We start from the raw sequence: 23,552 nt of genomic DNA on the forward strand, positions 1-23,552 counted from the left end.
ATCTGTCCATTCATCCATCCATGCGTCAATCCGTCTGAGCATCCGTTCATCATCATTTATCTATTTGTTCCATTCATCGGTCTGTCTGGACATCCGTCTGCCCAACAATCTGTAAAGCGGTACATTTTCCGTGCGCCACTCCATTTCTTCATTCATCCTTTGATGTATTCCTTGCAGTCATCCGTCTGCTCATCCATCATTACAGTACATCCGTTTGTCCAATGTCAACCTGTCCATCCATTTGTCAGTTGGCCAATCCATCCATTGATCAGTATGTCTGATCCTCCCTGCATATCTCCATTTGGCTATTCATCTGTCCTTTCATCCATCCGTCCATCCATCCATCCATCCATCCACACGGGCACTCACATCTTGCTTGATGTTCACTCATCTATTCTTTTCATTCATCCAAGTATGTGTTCACCTGTCAGCCAATTACCTCTTCATTAGGTTAGATCAGGGGTGGGCAGACACGGTCCTCGAGGGCCGGAGTCCTGCAGGTTTTGGATGTTTCCTTTCTCCAACACAGCTGATATATGATCAGCTCATCAGCAACCTGTGCATAAGCCTGATAACGATGCTGTTGATTGGAATCAGCTTGTGTTGGAAGAGGGAAATCTCCAAAACCTGCAGGACTATCGGCCCTCAAGTACCGAGTTTGCCCGCCCCTGGGTTCGATCCATCCATCCATCCATCCATCCATCCATCCATCCATCCATCCATCCATCCGCCCCAGTGTATCTCAGCTGATCATTCATTAGTTCATCCAGCAATGTTCCCGTCCATGTATATCTCTCTATCCTCATTTCAAATCCAGAACAAACAAAAAAACAACTCGATTGTATACGCAGTGACATTTTTTGCACAAAGCAATCACAGGAAAACGTTGCCATCTTTGCTAATTGCCTTCTTTGCTTTGAAAGGCAAACACGTTCTTGCGGTGTCAGTTTGACACGGCGTCTGGATCTCCACGACGCTCGTAAAAAAAAAAAGCGGCAGATTTGACAAGCTGCCAAAGCGGCGGCTCCTTCCTCGGGCGTTTATGCGCAACGTCCTCCAGCTCCAGCACTTTGTCAACTTTAACTTGCTGACTTGACGTCTCTCATTTGCCTTTCCGGTCGTCCTTCACGTGCGACTTTCGAGCAGCTGTGCGTCAATCGGAGCACATCTGGAGAAGATGGTCCCAGAACAAACAAATGCAAAAAACCCCCCAAAAAAACAACCTCTACCTTTCATACATATCGCTTGTGACAAGTGATTGTATGGAACCGCTCGATTTGCTCACATTTAACATAAATGCACCTTGCCTGGAGGTCCACTTGTAGAAAAGCTTTCAAGTGCACCTAAATGCTGACTGTGAGTCCAAAGTGCAGTACATTGAATTTCTTTTCTGGTGTTTCAGCAAAACAAACGAAGTGCATCATTTTCCAATTCTCTTCTTGCCGAGTGAAGTCTAAACACATTTGGTCGTCCTGTCTGGGAGATCAAACGGCTGATAGTTTGTTGAATTTGCAAGCGTCTCACGCGTTTATCTGCAGGTCCAGCCAAGGGATTTGCTGAGCTTTATTTCTCAGCTCCAATTTGCTTGACAGTAACACATTCAGACGCGTTTGCACCTGCGTCTCGCCCTACTACAAACTACGTCTGCCACTAATCCCGCCAGGGGTTAAGAGTCGCATTTAGCTGCATTTCAGTGAGGAAAATATGTTTTCATCTGCCTTTTTCTCGCCGATTCTGCAGTCATACTACGACGTACCCAGAGGGGGTGTAAGGTATGAGCCGCATCTCCAAGACTGGCTGGCAGTACACGCCTTTACCTCCCAAAACTGCCAGCTTACTCTCAAGATAATTCCAGAAGTAAAAACTCCGGTCCGCCCCTGCCAAGACTGTTGCAACTGCGCATTCGGAAGCCATTCAACAGCAATTAGGCTGACGTCTGCCACGGTTCGATTAGCCACATCTTGTTCAATAACGTAATGCATCAGTCCCGGGGGAGGCTTAGTGGGAAAGAAGTCGCTTTCCCAGCTAGAGTTGCAAGTCACCTGGCAAATGAATGCGGAAAATAGGATGACTTGAAAGTACACTAGTTCTTATAATGGCAACTGGAAAACAGCAAGGTCTTGCCAGTCATTATTACAGGAACGTGATTTGACCAAAGTGAAATTATCTGAAAATTTAGCCGGGGGTCTGGGGGCCGCCGGCACCCAGCTAGGTCCAGGAGCTCATGGGTTTTCCGTGTTTTTAAGTACTTTCAATGCACTCACATGACAAAGAAATAGACAAAACAACAGCATAAATTTTCAATGTATATTGAACTATCCCATATAAAATGGCAGTTTTAGTCAACTCAAAATCAGTCACATTCAAAAACATTGGACTGCCTTTGCTTTTAAAAACTATCACTGAGAATATCATCATATCTAACTAATGTGATTACTAAGTTAACACATAAATAATGTTGAAGAGTTCAAATTTCATGAACAAATAATTGTATCATGACCAAATGAAAAGTAACTCATATTAGAGCATACCACAAATGTCTTTGTTATAGCAGAAGATGTTATCTGTCGGAGTCATGTGCATACACAATGAACTACTAAAAAAAAAAAAAAAAAAAAAAAACGGATTTTTTTTTTTGGGGGGGGGAGATAAAAAAAAGCGTAATTCCGCGAATTAGCGGAAAAATCACATCCCTGTTATTATAGCTGAAATGCTAATTGCGGTTATTTCCTCAATTTGTTGTTACTCATGTTTTAGTATTCAACATCAGAGTTGGGCAAAACCGTCGAGAAATCGGCCCTCCATTGACGGATGCCCGCCTTTCAGAAAGCGCTTCCGCGTTTTGGGCGAGCGCTTTATGACACGAAGCCTCGTAAAAATACGCGGACTGAGTAGGACCGTCCGTACCGATCACGATCGACGGACATAAACTTGCTTCGGTCGGTGCTCGGTCCGTGGATTTACATGAGGCTGAGCTTCATAAAGAAGTAGCAGGAAATGCGCAAGTACTCGCCGAAAGGTGAGCATCCGTCAATGACCAGCCGTTGTGTTGACTGTTTTGGCCCACCTCTGTTCATTTATTTTTTTGATTTGAGGTCTTCATGACGTGATCTGAACTCTTCAAAATCCTAGTTTTTACTTAATTTCACTGGAATAGGTTTTACTGTCAACAGTCAACACTAGCGCCAAAAATAACTTTGGCATCATTGTTACAAGTTGCAGTCTTCAACATCTCCTTTAGGGGCTCTAAATTTCCTTAGCAGAAAATAGCGGACTTACGTTCTTGGTCTTTATTCGATTGCAACATCGTAATGTCTTATTCTCCTCTTAATCTCAGTTTAAGACTTCTTTGAAATTTGAAAGTTTTGAAATTGGTTTCAAACATAGTTTGGGGGCTCTCGACCTTGTTTCTGGTGTGGAAATAATTAACCTGGTCTTGATCTTGATCTTAACTTCTCAAAGTCATGATATTGACATTTATTTGTTATTTTGTCTGCTCCAAAAATGACTTAAACCTTGTCTTGGGTTTCAGGCAAAGGCGATTTGGGTTTTAGCAACTTAGTCTTGGTATTAGTTTTAACTCCTGGACTTGATTTATAGTCGTCACTGTGCTTTTTACAGAAATGATATTATTGTTACTAATGTTGTAGAACATGATATCTTGGTCTTGATCTCTGGACCACTTTTGGGGCTCTCGGCCTCCATCGTACTGGATCCCATCTCGGTCTCAAACGCAGGCGAAACTGGCCTCATGAGCAACATCTGAATGCAATTACTAAGGTTATAGAAAACAAGATCAGTCTTGATCATGGTTTAAAGATCGCTTTTGGGGTATTTTGGTCTCATTACAGACTCAGACATATTGGACTTGGATTTATTTACTTGGTCTTCGTTTTCTTGAGTTCATATCAACTCAATTTTTTAACTTCATGTAAGATTTCAGAGATCTTAACACGAGTGACACTAGCTGTGGAAGTCATTTTCCTCAGGCCCCTGATTGGCTCAAAACTTTCCAAAGTGTTAACTCATCAGTTCATGTTTATACTGAAAGATTTGACCTTGAAATAGCCCTTTCAAAAATGTGTACACAGGCTGTGTGACGCACATGCAAACTGCTGAATGCACACTGGCGTGGTAGCAGTAGCACACAGCGCTTTTGATACTTGCGCCGCCCACAAGTATGCAAGCACCCCGAGCCAATAGCCGCTTTATCTGCACTCGGCAGCACTGCAGTCCAAGAAGCCTAATGGACATCAGAGTGTCTAAAAGTGAACTGCTGGAGCTGGGGGAGCAGATATAGCAGCGTCGGGAGAGCAGGCAGACGGTGCACGTCTCGATGGCTATCAGGAGGGCCCCCCTTTCAAGACGTCCAAGGCCTTCTTGGGCTCCCAGCAGGGGCCCGCCAAGCGCCCATCGACAAGCCTCGACCGGTGCCGGTAATCTATCCTCCCGCCGCGCCGCTGCACTCGCTACGCCGTTAATCCAATCACTCCCCTGCCACGGTAGGACAGGCAGAGCACTAATCCGGTTTACGCAGGCCACAAATAAAGAATTCCTCGCTCCCCACATGCATAGCCTCGCCGGCTTCTCGATGTGACGTTGACGGAGAATAATGAGAAGAATTACAGCAATTATTTTATTTTTACAACACGATCCTTGACTCTCAAGGTGACAGTGTGCATTCACGCTGGGCTTTGAGGTTCTTTGTCACAGCTGAGTCATCAGCATAAGCTGTGTAAGATCCAGTCGCGGGAAGTAATCAAGTACACAATGATTAATTACAGTATTAAGTATATTTTCAGGTATCTGTACTTGACGGACTTGAGTATCTATTATTCTGAAAACTTTTTACTTTACTTGAAAACAAATACAGTGAAACCATATGGGCTTGCATCTCTCTATAACAGATGATTCAATATGGTTTTCGATACGTGTAAAACGATTCATTAAATAGTATGGAACGATTCCATTCAGTTCAACTCAGTGGGATTACGATTCGATTCGGTATCAGTTCCAGAGGGTATGATGCCATTATTATTTATTTTTTATTTTTTCATACATTTGAATGAATTTGTCAGTACTGTAAATAAGCCATTTCTGTCTAAGATGGATATCTCTAATAAAAGACAATTCGATATATATCAAAGTGGAACAATTCGATTCGGCATGATTTGATGCGCTCACATATGGCCCACAAATAGCAAAAATCTGCATATAATTGACGGCAATTGTTTTTAACAGGCGGTTCCTGAGCTAATATGAGTTTGACACCCCTAATTTATATCAATATATCGATCAATGATTTTCCAGTTCAAACTGGTTTCTCTGGCCAAAAATGAAAACAAATATAAATACATTTAAATTAAGTGCAATAAGAAAAAATGTCCCAAAATAAAATACCTAAATTAAAATATGCAATGAAAATGCAATGCAATAAAATAAAATACAATGAAATTAAGTTACACTAAAGACAAAATGTAACTAAAATATAAAAAAATGCAATAAAATGACAAGCCCTCAGAAAATCGAGTTTTGGGAAATTTTTCCATTCCGTATTTTACTAAAATTAACTTTGGCACCTTAAGGGGAAAAAGTTTTTGAGTGTAATATGACAATACATTTTATTTGTGAAGCTAAATAAAGAAAATAATGGGATGGCAATTATTGGCTTAGACGAGTTTTGATTTTAGCAGCACAGTATGAATGTTTTTTTAATTTGTATATTTTTTTTTTATATAACAAGCTAGCGTCAATTATTTGCATGCCTCCCTGTGATAGCACAATTCCTGTCATTTTAATTACACGCCAACCTGCACATTTGGAATATCCTTCCACCAGCTTGCAAAGAGGCGTCAGGTTGGACCTCACGTAGTTACTCGCATAATTCTTGCATTGAAATGTGGGGGGGGGGGGGGGACAAACAAACTCTATAGGCGCCAAATATATATCATAAAAAACATCACTCAGCATGAAAGGAGAAGTCTATGGAAGGAATGAATACAAATGTGTGTCATTCAGAGTCAGGGAACAGCTGTCAGTCAGCTACAGTATACTTCCATCGAGCAAGTTTTTATGTTTTAACGTCATCCTAGGTCAAAAAGAACAATTTCTCTCTGCGTAAAAAACAAACAACAAAAACAGATTGTGTATAAGGGGGCGGCACGAGGATGAAAAAAAAAAAGTGTTTTCCTTTGCGCGGCGCAGCGGTAATAAATATAACCTGCGCACTCATTAGCACAAAGCTGCTGCTGCTCGATAAATAATGCAGAGGAAGAAGTGCCTGTTTGATCTTTGAAAGGGGGGAAAAAGCTGGGGACCGTTTGTCTTCAAAGCAGAGCAGGTAGAGGCAACCAGGCTCGGGAACATACAAGTCCTTGAAACAGGCACAAAAGCACAACTCCGGAGCTTGTTACTTACGTTAATGATTACGCACGAGACCGCCCCCCACCCACAGTTCTGAAAAAAAAGAAAAAAAAGAAAAAAATGCTAATTGTATTTGGGTATTACAAATAAAGTTGAAAGAATGTGCTTTAAAACACTGCCTGATCTTTTTTTTTTTTTTTTATCACAGGCCATCTAATACATTTGTCAAGGCTATATAGCGTGTTTGCCTTGCACCAATAACTCTATCCAAGAATAACAAAACAAAAACAAAACATATGTATCCCTCAAAAAGATTGCCCTTTATGATATCTCCCACCTGGGGGACTAATAAAGGCTTATTGTATTGCATAATAAGGGAAAACTGACTTTGAAAGTGGGAAAGTGACTTTAATGATCTCAAGTTATAGATATAGTTAGTATTACAGTACAGTATAATTTATAGATATAAAATAGATTACACTATTACACTTGGGATTTTTCCATCCACAAATAAAGGCGTCCACCAATAACGCTTGCCTGCCTCCATCTTGAAGTAAATAAAGGCCAGTTGAAATGTTTTTTTTCCCCCCCATTAATTTTCTATTTTAGTATTTAACACATTAAAATAGTAGTTTTGGAAAAGGAATTTTGGCACCCGTATTAACTCTTTGACTGCCAAAAACGTTAAATAACGTTTAGTAAAATCCTATGGAGGAGTGCCAAAGACGTTAAAAGACGTTTGTTTCAAAACAGAGGTGAAACTAACCATTTTCTATTGTTGATTACTGAAAAACGGAATAAGGTAGAAACAAACTTTTTTTTCTGATGAAAGATGAGAGTCCAATCTTTCATTTGGTAGTATGTGTGTTTCCATAGTCCAAACACATAATTTTCTGTGGACCTTGAAAGATCAGTCAAAATGCTTAAAATCAGCTGGCACCCACGGCATCCCTTTTCTGAAAACGTCTGGCAGTCAAAGAGTTAAAAATGATAGATGCCAATTTACATATACAAATGTTCCCAACTTTTTAAGCTAAGAATGATTAGTGAGCAGTCCGGGGTGCGTTTCGAAGTACAGTAGAATAGAAGATGAATGGATGGTTGTCATTGTCGGTTTGTTCATTTACTCACATTACTCCACGTCGCTATTTATATTTGGCTAGAAACAAAACAAACAGCATTGCTAAATGGAGGCAGTCGGGGCTGCAAGCAAGCCTATGGGCGGAACCAGCGCAATGTTTTGATCCGATTCTCCCGTGGGCAACGCACAACGTAAGCCCCGACATCTTTTCTCCTGACGGCTACTCCTGTGTGTCATGATGCGTAATTTTATTCTAACGAGCAGTTTGAAGTGATTTCTCTTCCCGACAACTACCTGCAACCTTTGTTTTGCGTCGAACACAGAGAAAATTAGTTGCTGTATGAAAAAAAACCCACAGAAGCAGCCCACTTTGATCCTGTTTTGATAACCCAGCGATTAAGGACGGTTCACTGCGTGTGCAAAAACATCATCTATCTACAAATACCAACGATTACATGAGAAAATTGGCATTTATCCTCTGAGGAAACACTTGATTTGACATCATAATGGACCTGCAAAGACTGACTCGTCCCACGATGGACTGCCATAGCTGGTTATTTTAGACATTCATGAATATGCCCATTTAGGATGTAAATTTGCTGCCCGTTTTGACAACCAAATAATAAAAACTATTCAACTGTGTGTGAAAAAACATGATGGCAAAAAGGTTAAATTAATAACACAAAATTGCAAAACGTACATGAATTTTTTTTAACATGATTTGACGTCAAAACAGACTTACGACTACAAGTCCCACAATGCACTGCTGTAGCTGGTTAGTTTAGACAATTCTTGAATCTGTAACTTTGAAGTGAAAATGTAAACTCCATAATATTGTCTTTGCCCAAAAATGTCAGGCTAGCTAGCTATGATCTTATGCTAGCTAGCTAACAAGCTAGACATCATATAAGGTCTACGTGACTAATGTTGTAATTGAGCCCCGAAGTAAAAAATTACAATAAAAACCAAAAAAAAACGATTATATCATAGGTTTTTAATACACTAATTGCAAACTTTAACCCAGAACCCTAAACCCACATCCAAACCTCTTACCATAAACCTCTAACTGCAATCACATACTACACTTTTTATCAGGGTTAGGAGGGGTTAAAGGTTAGTTTTAAAATGAATTCCGTTACAATTACAAGCTACCTGCTAAAAAATGTAGTTAGTAACGTAATCCAAGTACCATGATATTCAAGTAATGTAACAAATTACTTTGGATTACTTTTGGAATACCAAGTATGCTGATTAAGAAAAAATAAAAATGGCCACAATATATATTTCTATACAGTGCGACCCTGCTATTTGCGGGCGATTGGGACCCAGGCAGCCTACTAAGAGCAAAAATGACACTGTCAAATCAAACTGTCACAGACAGACAGGTAGACAGACAGACAGACAGATAGACAGATAGATAGATAGATAGATAGTCATCCAATGAGGTAAAGTAAAGCTTTGCTTGCTAACAAAGCTGTAATGTGGAATGGGGAGAAAATGATGCTTTTGAAAGCAACATTTCCCATCGTAGCTCATTTCCGCCACACGCATGCATGCACTAATAATGATATGATATGATATGATATGATATGATATAAGATATGGCCATGCGCGATCAACTGCAAAACGAAAAAAAATGATGGGTTCTTCAGCAAGTTTCCAAACAGTGAATACCGGTCGGCGGTCGCCATTTCCTCCTTTCGTCCGTGAAGCTTTTTAAACGGGCCGCGTGCGGTACGTGTGGAAGGCACGACATCAACACCAATGCAGCAGCATCTCTCTCTCTTTCTCTCTCTCTCTCTCTCTCTCTCTCTCTCTCATCGTAGAGAATTGTAATCCCTCAAAAATAATCCCCCCCTTTTTTTTATGAATGTATCTGTAATCTGTTTTTTTCCCCTGTATTGTAACGGAATACAGTTGAATTTTTTTGGTATTCTGATTACGTAACGCCGGTACATCTATTTCGTTATTCCCCAAGCCCGCTTCATTGTCTATCAAAAAGACGCCACTACTGTATTTTAAACCACATTTTTAGGTGTGGTAAGGTAACAATTTTGGTTTGTCTACATAAAATGCACAAAATCCCATGATTGTTTTTTTGTTGGCTGTCCTCATGCAACATACATACATGATCGCGCCATTCTCCGGTTCCCGACTGCAGTGTGCCGCGCGTACGTGTGCAGAATCAGCAAATGACTTTATAAATTATTCAAGCGGGTAAAAAAAATTTCCTCAATAAATTCCCCTCTGAGTGAGGTAAAGGAAACAGACGAAGAGGAAAATAAAAATCAAGATAAATGGTAGCTGTAAGGGCAAACACAGAACTTGCTTTCTAGTAGTGTGCACGTGTATTTTTTTCGTTTTGCAACACATGCACACGTTTATTTGTGTCACCTTTAAGCTCGTCATATACGATCATTTACGAGCTGGAGCGCCTATTGTTAACGGCAACGCTGACCTTTCACTCCTTTTGTAGCAAGTGGAGATGTCGGTTTGGTGTTGGTGGCGGCTGTGCTCTCCTGAGCCTCTCAGTTTGGTTATCTCGCGAGTTCTGGTCTCGGAGGTTCGATCGAAGCTGGTGAATGCGGCTTAATATTTCACTTTTTATTCAAGCCACAGTCGTGTAACATTTGACACGACAACTGTTTGCAACTGGACTCTGGAGGAATAGTATATAGTATCGGTCCGTTTTTTCATTGTTAAAAACTGCATGTGATGGTGGTGCACATACTTTATCTTCATTTAGTAGCAGTCGGTCTGCATGAGACTTGACCAGTTATCTGCAATAAATAGTTACCACTCTTACTGAAAAACTAATTTCAACAAGATTTTGGCATATTTTTATTGTGTTCCAATATGTACTTTTCCAAAGTGGTGTGTTGGTATTAGCCACTCTGCCGGGGGAAATACATACCTCTTCTGTTATTAGGAATGAATTAAACTAGGTCAAATCAGTAATAAAGCCCCCCCTAGGTCGTGGTAATGAGCACAAACAAGCCCGAGAGGCTACGAGAGGAATGCTAACCGCGTTGGACGACATGCTCGGAATTGCAATGACGCTCAAATCTTGCGCACGGCACGTCCCCGCAGACCGGGGGAGACTGGACGTGGAAATATTTGCTCAGCGGACATTGAAGATGCCAAACAGACACCTCGCAGGTTACCAGGCTGCGCTTTCAGCGTTCTTGGCTATTTTGGACACGGCTCTGGTGTTGACACAAGGTTGGGTTTCTTTTGGGACGATGTGGTGGGAGGAAGACAAACGTGATGTTGTTACGGTATACTGAGTTTCCCCCATGAGTGGTTGGTGCACAGCAGCAACATTTTCGAATGGATTTCTCCCAAAGAGAAGCCGATTTCCTGCTGACACGCACGCTGCCATTTCTATGACGGATGAACAACAACAAAAAAATGAATACAGCAGGTAAGAGGACAAATAAGGTTGTGGTCCACTTAAAAATAGATTTATTTATAAATATTTACTAGGTACTTTACTGATTGCGTGTAAAAAATTATAACAAAAAATGGTTGTCACAGGATATCCCTAATGTGTCAATGGTGGGATTTTACAAAATGGAAGGCCTAACAGCATTTGTAAATCAGAATCACGCTTGGTTTGAGACTTGTTGGGAAAAATGGTTAAGGTACATTAAAAAAACTAAAAAACTTATGTTCATGCTTTGTGGCTATGTACTCCGGTTATGTATTTCTGGACTAAAGTCTTAGAAAAACTTTCCGCTATTTTGGACTGTAGGATACCTTTATCTCCAAACTTGTGTTTGCTAGGTGACCTAACAACAACTGACTTACCACATAAACAATTTCAATCTATACTTGTAGGCCTTACTATCGCAAAAAAACTATTCTTGTTAACTGGGAAAATAAACAAACTCTGAACATCGACCAATGGTCTAACCTCCTAATAAATCACATTTTAATGGAAAAAATATCTGCCTCAAATAAAAACCAAATATCAAAATTTATAGAAACATGGTCTACGTATATAGAATTTTTTAACCTAATTCCGGTTACTTAATTCTGTCTGTTAGCGAGAGCCACTACATCGTGATAACTTACATTGATGTTTCTGCATTTGGCAATTTATTATTATATTATATTATTAGTATGGGATTTTTTTTAATGGGCTTTAGGTGAACTGATGAATACACACACGCTCGCACGCACACACACACACACACACACGCACATACATATACTCACCCACATCCAAAAAAAAAAAAAAAAATATATATATATATATATATATATATATATATATATATGTGTGTATGTGTATATATATATGTATATATATTTTAAAAAAAAACATTTATTAAATTTTTTTTAATTGACTTGTTTGTTAAAAAAAAAAAAAGGAGAGCAATGATGATGTCAAATCGAATGAACAATACTGAGCTCTAAAATAATAATAATAAAAAAAAAACTAAAAATAAACAATTTAACTTTCAATTAGTAATAATTTGAAAACTATGGTATGGTATCTCCCTGATGTTCATGATGCTCATATTGTTTTGTTGTATTTTTTTTTTTTAATTCTCTCTGTTTTTTTTTTAGATGGGATTAATGATGACATCCATATTTTTGCACGTGTGAACTGTAAAAGTGTGAAAAGTTATAAAGAACTGCAAAAAAAAGATATATTTACCATCTACTTTTTTCCTGATCAATTGGTTGTAGATTAATCCCGTCTCAGAACAAAAATGGAGGCAAAATGAATTTTACAATCAAGCAAATAAATAAACAAATGAATAAATACATAAAAGCTTCATTATGAAAAAAATCCCCAATTTCCATAATTGTCTTAAAATAAATAAACATGGAGAGAAAAGTCAGTTAAAAAAAAAAAGAACAAATATATACCAAAAAAACACACACACAATCGTATATAGACTGTCGCACTGAAAGCCTAGTGGACAAAGTCATTTTAGTATGTGACACATTCTGCTATCATGCCACCCATAACCTTAATATACCAGACTTTGCCATCGTTCAATTGAGACAGAATCCATTATTATATTTCACTTGGTGACAACTTTGTGTGGCCCAGCAGTAGCTGACCCTTTGTTTGCTTTTTACTCCTGAAATAAAGACGACAGACAAACTCTTTCTTCAAGAAAACGACAACAAAATCCAGCTAAAGGTCGCGAGCCCGGCTACTCCCAGCAGCTGCACGAAATGCAAGAACCCGGCGGCCCACTTACCCTGTAGTAGTCGCTGCTGTAGATGTCCCTGGACATGCCGAAGTCGCCGATCTTGACGAGCAGGCCGTTGCCCACCAGGCAGTTGCGGGTGGCGAGGTCCCGGTGGACGAAGTGCTGCGAGGCCAGGTAGACCATGCCCGACGCAATTTGGGAGGCGATGTGCAGCATCTGGGAGAGGCCCAGCTCGCCGTTGGACTGCAGCGGCTGGCCGTCCACCAGGATCATGGCGTCCGGCCCGTGGGCTCTGCGTTGACGACAGCGTCACTCGGGTTAGGGTGCAAAGGAAGGACTCCGGGACTGGCATTTCATTTACCAAAAAGAAGTAGATTGAAGTTTACTCAAAATTAGGAGAGTATACAGTACTTCCAGTTGACTTTTCTTGTACTTATTAAAAGTATACTCCACCGAGTAAATGTTAAGTGTACTTGTAAGTATACTGAAACATATACTAAAAGTTTACGTACTGTAGTATATCAACAGAAGGCACTGAGTAACGGATCGAAATTATAGGTTAAATGTATTTATAAAGTCCTAAACAGCAGGTGGCTGGATAGGATCGATGTGAGAGTTTGCCAGTTCGATCCCTACCAATTCATCACTGAGCTTTTTGCTGTAAACTAAACTGTGGACATACTGTAAGTATGCCACAATGTATACTTTCAAGTATAATTAAGTATACATAATAGTGTACCCAAATCATCTAAAAAGCATACTTGAAAATATGCTTAAGTATATTTGTTAAAATACTTTATAATATACTTAAGCATACTTTTAAGTGTACTAAAATGGGCCAATTTAGTCCCTAACAGTTTACTTAAAGTATACTTTTAGTACAAGAATAAGTACACTTGAAAAATAAACTTAGGTATACTTAAATATACTCTATATTATGTACTTAAAGTACTGTATACTACTTTTTGGTAAGGGTTGTTTGTGCTGTTGGACAAAAAGAAGGACAGAGAGTAAATATGTAGACTGCTATGTTAGCTTTTAGCTAGCCAGCAACTTTTTATTCATTTTACTTTTATTTTTTTACCCTATGCTTCTCGCTTGGGTTTAAAAGGTATTGTTAACGTGTGTTCCATTTTAACGGTCAAAAGTTACCATTTGACATCTTGAGTGGAGGAAGTACTACAGCATTGTGGAGACTGCGGACTACAACAATGACACACACACAATGCATGCAGCCGTCATATCAACTCTTTCGCCAGAGTCATTTTAAGGTTCAGAACAGCTTTTAGTTGAATGATGATCTTAAATTAGCACCACAACACAAATTCAGACAAATAACTCAGCTTCAATTGAGATGAAAAACTGCTTCGAACAATTATTTTGCTGGTGCGATTTTGACTTTCGTCCGCTTTAAGTCAACGCATTCATCATTATCAGTCATTTTAAGGTTGAGAGGCGTTTTCTAATCACGCCCGTCGCCCCGTGAGGAGTTGTTTTGAGGCACCACGACTGTGCGGAGCGCAGATTAAGAGCTCATTTCCATTTTTATTTATTTATTTTTTTACATTTATGGGTGACGATGACGACTCCCACCCTGCAACCTCCCGGCGTGAAGATCCCGCTGTCCTCATCACCTTCTCGTCGCTGTGATTACAAGACGAAGGCAGCGCGCGGGGACACACAAACTCACACACGCACGGGCTGTCATTCTGTTTCCATCTGTCACATTTAGGCCAATTAAAGGTTTTGTGCTCGGAGAGCGAGGCTAATAACGAATCTCTAATGCAAGAAGACGAGCAGAGGCTTCGCCGTCTTGCCATGTGTGTCACGCACGACAAGTGATTTTCATGTCGTTTAATTAAATAAAAAATACATTTTTAGACAACCGTCTTCTCTTATTAAAAGTGTTTTGCCCTCGTTTGAAATGTAGCTTCTGACTGACAATTCGACTAATGCTAAAAAGCCATGGATCCGGTTTTCCACTCATCCATCAGCATTATACATCGCTAAACCTGCATTACTTTTAATTGCCCACAGGGGGCGATGTTAACGGTTGGACAAAACACTCACTTGGATGCTTCATTAGGTACACTTCCACAATTAACTCATTCACTCCCAGCTATTTTCAATGAAGCAACCCCCTTTGCTCCCGGCTGATTTACAAGATTTTAACTGATTTTGCCAGGCCCGCAGAACATTGTGTTGTTCTATTGCTATAAAAACATGGAACCTACCAAAATAAAGATTTGACCGATTTTTTTGACCGGACAAAGTATTAAAACATTTTTTGAGGATTGAATGAGTTGAATGAGATCCAATTCACGGTATTGCGCTACTTTTATTTTTGACCCGTGGAGACACATGCAACATATTGTGAATCCATTTTTGGGGTTCTCTTCCACTTTAAGTTTTGTTGCTGTAAAATTTGGTGTTGAAGCAATATTATTCACAGAACATACATTACTCAATATATGATGAAGAAAATGGGACTCTCAGACTCCGACTTTTGTCTCCAATGCTTACAAAACACTACAGACACTTATGGTCATGCTTTATGGTTATGTACTCCGGTTATGTATTTCTGGACTAAAGTCTTAGAAAAACGTTACGCTATTTTGGACTGTAGGATACCTTTATCTCCAAACTTGTGTTTGCTAGGAGACCCAACAACAACTGACTTACCACATAAACAATTTCAATCTACACTTGTAGCCCTTATTATCGCTAAAAAAACAATTCTTGTTAACTGGAAAAATAAACAAACTCTGAATATCGACCAATGGTCTAACCTCCTCATAAATCACATTTTAATGGAAAAAATATCTGCCTCAAATAAAAACCAAATATCAAAATTTATAGAAACATGGTCTACGTATATAGAATTTTTTAACCTAATTCCGGTTACTTAATTCTGTCTGTTAGCGAGAGCCACTACATCGTGATAACTTACATTGATGTTTCTGCATCTGGCAATTTATTATTATATTATAGTATTAGTATGGGATTTTTTTTAATGGGCTTTAGTTGAACTGATGAATACACACACGCTCGCACGCACGCACGCACACACACACACACACACACACACACGCACATACAAAAAAAAAGTATATATATATATATATATATATATATATATATATATATATATATGTGTGTATATGTATATATATATATATGTATATGTATTTAAAAAAAAAAAAACATTTATTAAATTTTTTTTAATTGATTTGTTGTTTTAAAAAAAAAAAAAGGAGAGTAATGATGATGTCAAATCGAATGAACAATACTGAGCTCTCCTGTAAAAAAAACAAAAACAAAAACAAAAAAACGCAATATTATTTTTTTGTTGTTATTTGGATTTTTTTTTCAATTTCTTTTTTCGTTATTTTGATATTTTCTTTTTAAATTTGTGCAACTTTGTGCAAAAAAAGTACTAATGAAGTCTCATTTATTAAGAATATCTCTTAACTAATTCCGAGAAATTTAAGAGATACTTTATTTATTGATGAGTATATGTGAAACTAATACGTGGGACGACAGTCTAATCCCACCCTGAGGCGGGATCAGTTAACTTAATGCTATTTTCTAGGGTCTAACTGATCCAGATTTGGGACTGAAGTTTTGAAATACCCAACACGGATTTAAATAATAGCCTAAAGGCTGGATTAGATTTCAAAATTTTGGAATTGAAGTTTCAGGATTAAATGTGGTTGGAAATACACAATTTTGCCATTTTGAGGTTCATCAGCTTTAATTCTTCAGTTCTTTGGTCGCAGCCATTTTGAAGTTTGACTGCTTTATTTGAGACAACACAATCCGAACTCTGACAAAAGCGACGCGGCACACATACAATGCTCCTTTGGTCTTGCGGTCACTCGAGCGCACGAGCAAATCCTCTGTGTGTGTGCGTGTGCATGTGTGTGTGTGTTTGCAGTCTTGCTGGCATTTGAAGTTGGATCAATAGTCGACAAAGAAGACACGTTACGAGCCAGAGCGTATATTTGTGCAGATTTTCTGCTGGGGGAAATCCTTGGACGCAGTGAATGATGACACTCTTTCACGCTAGGCGCAAGATGTGGCCGATTGCCTTGGCGGTGGTCACACTGAATGAACACTGGTGATGTGGGACAGGGAATCAATGGCAACATGCAGTCCGGCACACTCACACTCATTGTGGACCTTTAATCAAGCTTGTCTTCTCAGATCATGCCCCCCCCCCTCGCGTGCAATATCATACCAATGATGTAAACCACCAAAGGTCATTGAAGGGTCAAGCGGATGGGTCACTCCAACATATGGCAAAACGCGGCGAGAAATCGGCTAGCGTGACAAGCTAACTGTAGCAGTCTTGCCGCTTCTGAGCAAACAGCAACTGAAGGACAGATTTACTTGTGGTCAATCATACCGTGGACTTTTTTGACAGTGGATTATTTTCTAGTTGTGCATATTTCTATTGTGCAAGGTGGCGTTAACATCAATAAGTGACAAGTGTTTTTGATTTTGGATTATTTCTTTCTATTTCTATTCTGTAAAATAGCAGCGAGGCGAGAGGAGCAATACCTTAATCAAAGCACCATCCCATGCTGTATTGGTCATATTATTTTCAAATAGCTATTTTTATTTCTAATGCGCAGTATAGCTGTTGTCATTTAGAACAAGCAAGTGTAGCGATCGCAATAGCTATAAAACACAAACATTGCACGCACATGTGACTAATAGTATAAATAAGATCCGTTTTACACTATGGATTATTTCTGTTTTTATGTTAATTTCTATTAGGCAAAGTAAACAGCAATTACATGAATGACTGGACACATGATGCGCATCGCTGTCCATGCGAGACAGAGCATGCCGTGGAATGCTTTGACTGGATTATTTCTATTCGGTTTATTTCTATTGTGCGAGGTGGCGATAATCAATACCTGATGAGTGGCGTGATGACATGAATCACAAATAAATTGAGCCAGCACATGTGCCCATGGCTGACCAAATGTGTCATGAAAGTTTGTTTATTTTATTTCTAGTTCTTCTGTTTGCTGCTTTTTATGCAAGATGGAAGTTAACGTGAGAAACTGGTGAAAAGAGCCATCGTATTTTACATTAACCACATGACACGTACAGTGCATTGTGCGACCAAGCATACAGTGGTTTGCTTGGTGTGCGTTTATTTCTATTGTGCATTATTCTATTGTTATCATTAATAACTGATGAGAGCAGTACATTGCACATGCACTTCTATGTTTAATTGTTTCTAGTAATTCCTGGTTATTTACAGTATTTTGACTCTGGATTAGTTCTAAGAGTTGTGTTTCTATTGTGCAAGGTGGCTCGTATCATGTATAACAGGTGAGAGGAGTGATTGCATTTCTTTTAGGACACACACGTTGCCTGTGCATGACCAAGTGTGGCATGTACTTGTCTTCTGAATCTGGATTATTTCTAGTTGTTCATTTATTTCTATTGTGCAACGTGGCAGTAATCATTGCTAACTGTCAGGAGGAGTGATCACATTAATTGTACAGTACAACATTGCACCAGTTGTGTCCGTGTTTGAACTTTAGATTATTTTTAGTCGTAACTGGCAAGAGGAGACCACAGTATTATGTGACAATGCATGACTAGTGATTCTGTTGATTTCTATTGTGCAAGGTGGTGGCTCTCACACCACACACAGCCTTGAAGGAACCGAACCGACCTGAGGAACTTGTTGAGGTCTCCGTGCTTCATGTACTCAAAGACCATGATGAGGGGGTCGCCATCCACGCACACGCCGTAGAACTTGACGATGTGGTCGTGCTGCAGGTTGGTCAGCAGCTCCGCCTCCCTCTGGAAGTCCTTCCTCGCCGACAGGTTGGGATCCTTCAGCGTCTGGAGGGAGTACGGAAAAGTGGGTTCAAAAAATAAAATGAGGGGCGAGAGGCAGGATAAGGACGTGCAGTCAGTCTTCGGGGAAAACATTCGCCTGCCGTCCGCCTTGCAAGTCTTTCTGCCGACAGGTACGAAACAAGATAAGACAGCGCAACTTTTGTGATGTTTTTTTTTAGAGAAGTAATTAGCAGCTTGCCGTCGTGAAGTTTGGCAGGGACATGAGCGCTGAAAAAAGCATAATGAGCTGCAAAAACAAGCCAAAGAACGAAGATTGAGCAGGACTGAATTTGGTTTATTCAGTTGTATTACTTTTATTTGTTTAATGCCGTTTAAGATTGAAAGATAAAAAAGGTCTTGACAGGCCTACTTTACTTTATATTTTTCTGAAAATTGTTTTTTTAAGACAGATTTTTGCACCAACTCCTTTAATTTAACTTTTGACCTTATATTTTTGAGATTCTAAAATCTTGTAATTTTTACGCTTTGCCAACTTGTATTTTTGCTTTGGAGAAAGTAAGGTATTGATTACATCTAAGCATCAACCGGTTGCATTTATTAAGTCAACCACATGCGCAATGCGGACCTAGTTTTTATTAGTGGGAAGGCATTTATTTTTATTTCAATTCTACGATGGCTACATGGATGCCATTTTACCTTGTTCATCTACTTAACTCATTCAAAACCAAAAACGTGTAAATACATTTTTTAAATACTTTGTTTTTCACTCTCAAAACGTATTTATAGGTGTTTTTTTTTTAATGCTAGAGCATACAGAAGGTTTTGATGCAGCTTCTGACCTGAAGAGGTTGCTTGAAGCATTGGTAGTTATTACAAAAAACAGCCAGCAGGTGGCAGCAGAGTTTAAGAGATCAACAAGGACCATGTTGCAACAAGCTCTTTTTGTCAGTGTTTTCACCAGGAACCTGAATATTAATCAAACCTAGCGGTATTCTAATGCTAATTGCTGCAAAACGGAAACAGATACAACTATACTTTTTTTTCCTGATAAGAGACTCTAATCTTTCATTTGGTAGGTTCCATGTTTTTATAGCAATCGAACACAATTTTCTGTGGGCCTTGCAAAGTCAGTCAAAATCCAGTCAAACAGCTGGGAGCGAAGGGGGTTGCTTCAGTGAAAATGGCTGCGAGTGAATGAGTTAACTGTAATCCATTAGAGGTAAAGATTTCTCGAATAATGACACTACAATAAGGGTTTGTCTTTCTTGAAGGAAGCACGTTTGCGGACAAGCTAGCTTCTACTACGCTAACGTGCAAGTTTGCTGATAGTTTATAAGCATGCAATTCACTCTTTTTTTTTTTACTCCATTGATAATTTCTCATCATTGATTTTATTTCTATTGTGCAAGGTGACAAACTGTTATCATCAAATTGAGGAGTCATTGCATTTGCCACAGAACATGTACATATGACGTGTACGCAGGCACTTTGTGCGTGACCAAGCATGAACTCTTTTTGACTGTGACTATTTTTAGTCGTTCTTTTTATTTCTGATGTCTAATTTGTCAGCTATCATTAATGGAGAATTATTCATAGGATACTTTGTTTCCATGCATGGATTTTTTTGACGGTGGAGTCTTTTTTACTCCTTTTTATTCATGTTGTGCAAGGTGGAGGTTATCATTAATAACTTACAAAATATATATTTTTTACCCTCGTTTTAACAAGCCTGCTCGCAAACACAGAGGAAAGGAGAAGAAAAATCAATAAATCAGCCAGCATAAAATTCCCCGATTGTGGCTTAGCCTTTGCGTTTTTCCACTCGTAAGGCCCTGAATAAAAACGAACGCGTCTGTCATTATTTAGCCGTGGTATCACTCGGTGTAACTGTGAAACCCATTTTATTTATTTATGATTTTTTTTTTCTCAGCAGTGCTTTGCTTTTTGAGAGTTGCAGGTGCACTGGCAATAAAGAAATGATTGAGCCTAGAGGCCCACTTCTCAAAGCCCACCGTACTTGCATCACCGGAAGGAAAGAAAGAACAAAAAAACAAACAAACAAAACATGGCTTATTGCGGCCCCGGCTCAAGCAAGTGAAAAGACCTTGGGATGGAAATACCTCGTGAAGACGGTGGGGAAATGTACGGGGCGAGTAGGTAAAACGGCAATAAAATTCTATTACCAAATCAAAGTGCACTCTTAAGGAAATGCCTCTGGACTGGGCACCCCTCCAAAACAATACCGCCAAGTGCTCAAGTGCCACAATAAATTGAAGCAAAAGCGCCACTGTGATTTTTTGTTCCCATTGTTGACCTTATAAACGCTTCCCAAAATAACCTTGCATGAACAAACCACATATTACAGACAACAGCGGCCGCTCTTCATCTTCCGCCGTCAAGGTCAAGGTGTTTTGCCGTCTTTAATCGGGTTTGCTGAGTCGGCACGCTTTAATGCGGTGTCACCCTGATTCACATTCGGCTGCCGGCAGCTGCCAAGGACAATTTAGCGACGAGTAGCGTGAAGTCATTGAGAGACGGTAGCCGCCCAGGACAAACGGCTCTAAAAGCTTCTCAAATGAGTGATCACTCGTGTCAATGTGTCGTCTTTGTCAGGAGAGGTAGTAGAGGGGGGGAGAGAAATGACGTGGAAGACCAACAGTGACGTGGCAGAACATGTCGCAATCTGATGACTGTGGCTCAGCAGATACGCGACTTCCTCGTTATTATTGTTCTGAAAGTGGAAGTCAACCTTAAACATTTCTTGACAATAATACGTGATATGTGACTTCACCAGTCTAAACATGACATTCTGATTAATATCAAATTTTTGGAATATGAGCTATGAAGCAACATCCAGCCGTTTTGATCCATCTCAGGGGGCGGCCATTTTGCCACTTGCTGTCGACTGAAGATGACATCAATGTTGCTCAGGTCTCAGGTAACAACCAATCATAGCTCAGCTTCAGAAAACACGTGATGTCTGATTGGTTGTTGCCTGAGACCTGAGCAACTGCGATGTCATCTTCAGTCGACAGCAAGTGGCAAAATGGCCGCCCCCTGAGATGGATAAAAATAGCTGGATTTTGCTGCCTAACTCATATTCCACTAACACAATATTAAACAGAATACCATATTTAGAATATTGGGGCTGCATGGAACATGTTATTGCCCCCCCCCCCCCCAATTTTTTAGGATTGACTTCTCTTTAAGGTTATGTGGACACATTATTTGATCAGAAAGTGGTTTTGGCGTATGGTGACTTTTGACATTTGTTTACTCACAAAGAAAACCAGGAATCTATTAGAGGTAAGGCACTGATTATTGCATGGTTGACTTTTTTGTCATGATAATTGCCATTTTTTTCTTGGAATTGACCACATTCTAACTTTATGTTTTTTTACGAACTTTACCAGCTCAGTGGCCTAGTGGTACAGTGTCCGCCCTGAGACTGGGAGGTCGTGGGTTCAATTCCCGGCCGGGTCATACCAAAGACTATAAAAATGGGACCCATTGCCGCTCTGCTTGACACTCAACATTAAGAGTTGGAATTGGGAGGTTAGATCACCATATGATTCCCGAGCGCGGCTGCTGCTGCTGCTCACCGCTCCCTCAGGGGTTGGGTCAAATGTGGAGAACGAATTTCGCCCCACTTAGGTGGGTGTGACAATCGGTGGATCTTATCTTATCTTAACTGTCACGTGTGTGACATTTATTGAGATGATGAGATCTTAATGTAGTAAGTTTGAGGATGTTTGTTGTGTCTTAGGTTAGGTCAGTCAACGTATATACAAGCAATTTAGTCACGTGAGTTTGTCAGTCACACACGTAACACAGCACAATTGCTTCAGTAGAGAGCTAACCTAAGAAACAATAAATATCCTAAAATGTAAGGTCTCAATTCTCAAATATTGCCAAAGCTTGAAGCCCGGAAGAACAACAGAACTGTTGGGAGAATGTCCAACACGTGACGGGTGAATAGCCCCATTCGGACACGCAAACTTGTCGCTAACGCTAGCTCACGGCGCGCTAGTTTATCATTTCTGCTAAGTGGCATCACGCAAACAGACATAATCGCACACACAAACTGTAAGCCGTACCTTGACAGCCACCAGCATCTTGTCCTTGGTGGGACTCAGGTTGTAACACTCAGCCAGGAAGACTTTCCCGAAGGCTCCCTCGCCGAGTTCCCGCTTCAGGATGATGTCCCTGCGCTTAATATGCTGCACCACTAACATGTCGGGATAGAGGGGAGAACACAGAGTGACCTTTTTGCGCAAGGAAACTGCATCGCTACATCACACTCGATGCAACACACGCTGTCACAAAAATATGTTTAGAATGAAAACCAACAAGCAAAAAGGCCAGAAATAATGAGAAGCAGCAGATAGAGTAAACAGAATGCAATCAGGAAGCAGCTGTAATTTAATTGCATGTTGCAGGTTAGTTGATTGGACCACGAGAGTTAAATGCTAACCTAACAAGGAAATATCTAAAAACACAACTTTGAGATTCAGCTCCTATACCTCGTATCTCAAATTCTAATTGATGCAACACCCCCATCAACTGGAATTTTTGTGTAAGTACAGCTATGTAGAAGTTTGAATCTCACAGCTGAGCTGGGCAAGACCCTCTTCCTAGCCTACCCGTTGAAATATGTATTTACTTGACGAATATATTCGTCAGTGGCACTAAACGTTTGGCAAATATAAACAACCCGTGGCAGTGAATGAGTTAAACGATCGCATTAAATGTCGTTTGGTTATTCCTGCACTTTCTTATGCGGTCTATTTTCAAATTTAAGAATGCCCACTGGCATGTCGTCCTTTTAAAAAGCTCCCATGTCCAACACACGATGAGTATAAACGATGTTGTCAAACTGCGGAAGACTCTCTTTAATCCTGCTTTGACTGCCCGACAATTGGAATGTGGAAATAAAGCAGCCGGGGCAGCAAATCTCTTCTTCTCCCTTTTATTGGCGGCATTGGAACGCCACAAGGGGACATTTTATAATGAGAGCCAGAGTGTAGAAATTAGTTCTTTGTGAAAAAAGGCTGCAGAGAACAGAAGGAGTGAGACAACTGTGTTGAAAATAGCATTACACAGTC

The 23,552-nt window shown here is 39.8% G+C and overlaps 1 protein-coding gene across 1 annotated transcript in view; it reads right to left on the reverse strand.

Moving 5' to 3' along the window:
• Nucleotides 1-23,552, reverse strand: part of ntrk3b (neurotrophic tyrosine kinase, receptor, type 3b) — a 269,219-nt gene that overhangs the window by 12,228 nt on the left and 233,439 nt on the right. The window contains exons 14-16 of the mRNA XM_077563793.1: nt 22,545-22,675; nt 18,317-18,489; nt 12,667-12,910 (exon numbers count right to left, since the gene is read on the reverse strand). Coding sequence (XP_077419919.1) covers nt 12,667-12,910; nt 18,317-18,489; nt 22,545-22,675 — 548 coding nt within the window. The remainder of the gene's footprint in view (nt 1-12,666; nt 12,911-18,316; nt 18,490-22,544; nt 22,676-23,552) is intronic.

This window comes from Vanacampus margaritifer, chromosome 4 (genome assembly GCF_051991255.1).
Source record: "Vanacampus margaritifer isolate UIUO_Vmar chromosome 4, RoL_Vmar_1.0, whole genome shotgun sequence".
Classification (NCBI taxonomy): Eukaryota; Metazoa; Chordata; class Actinopteri; order Syngnathiformes; family Syngnathidae; genus Vanacampus; species Vanacampus margaritifer.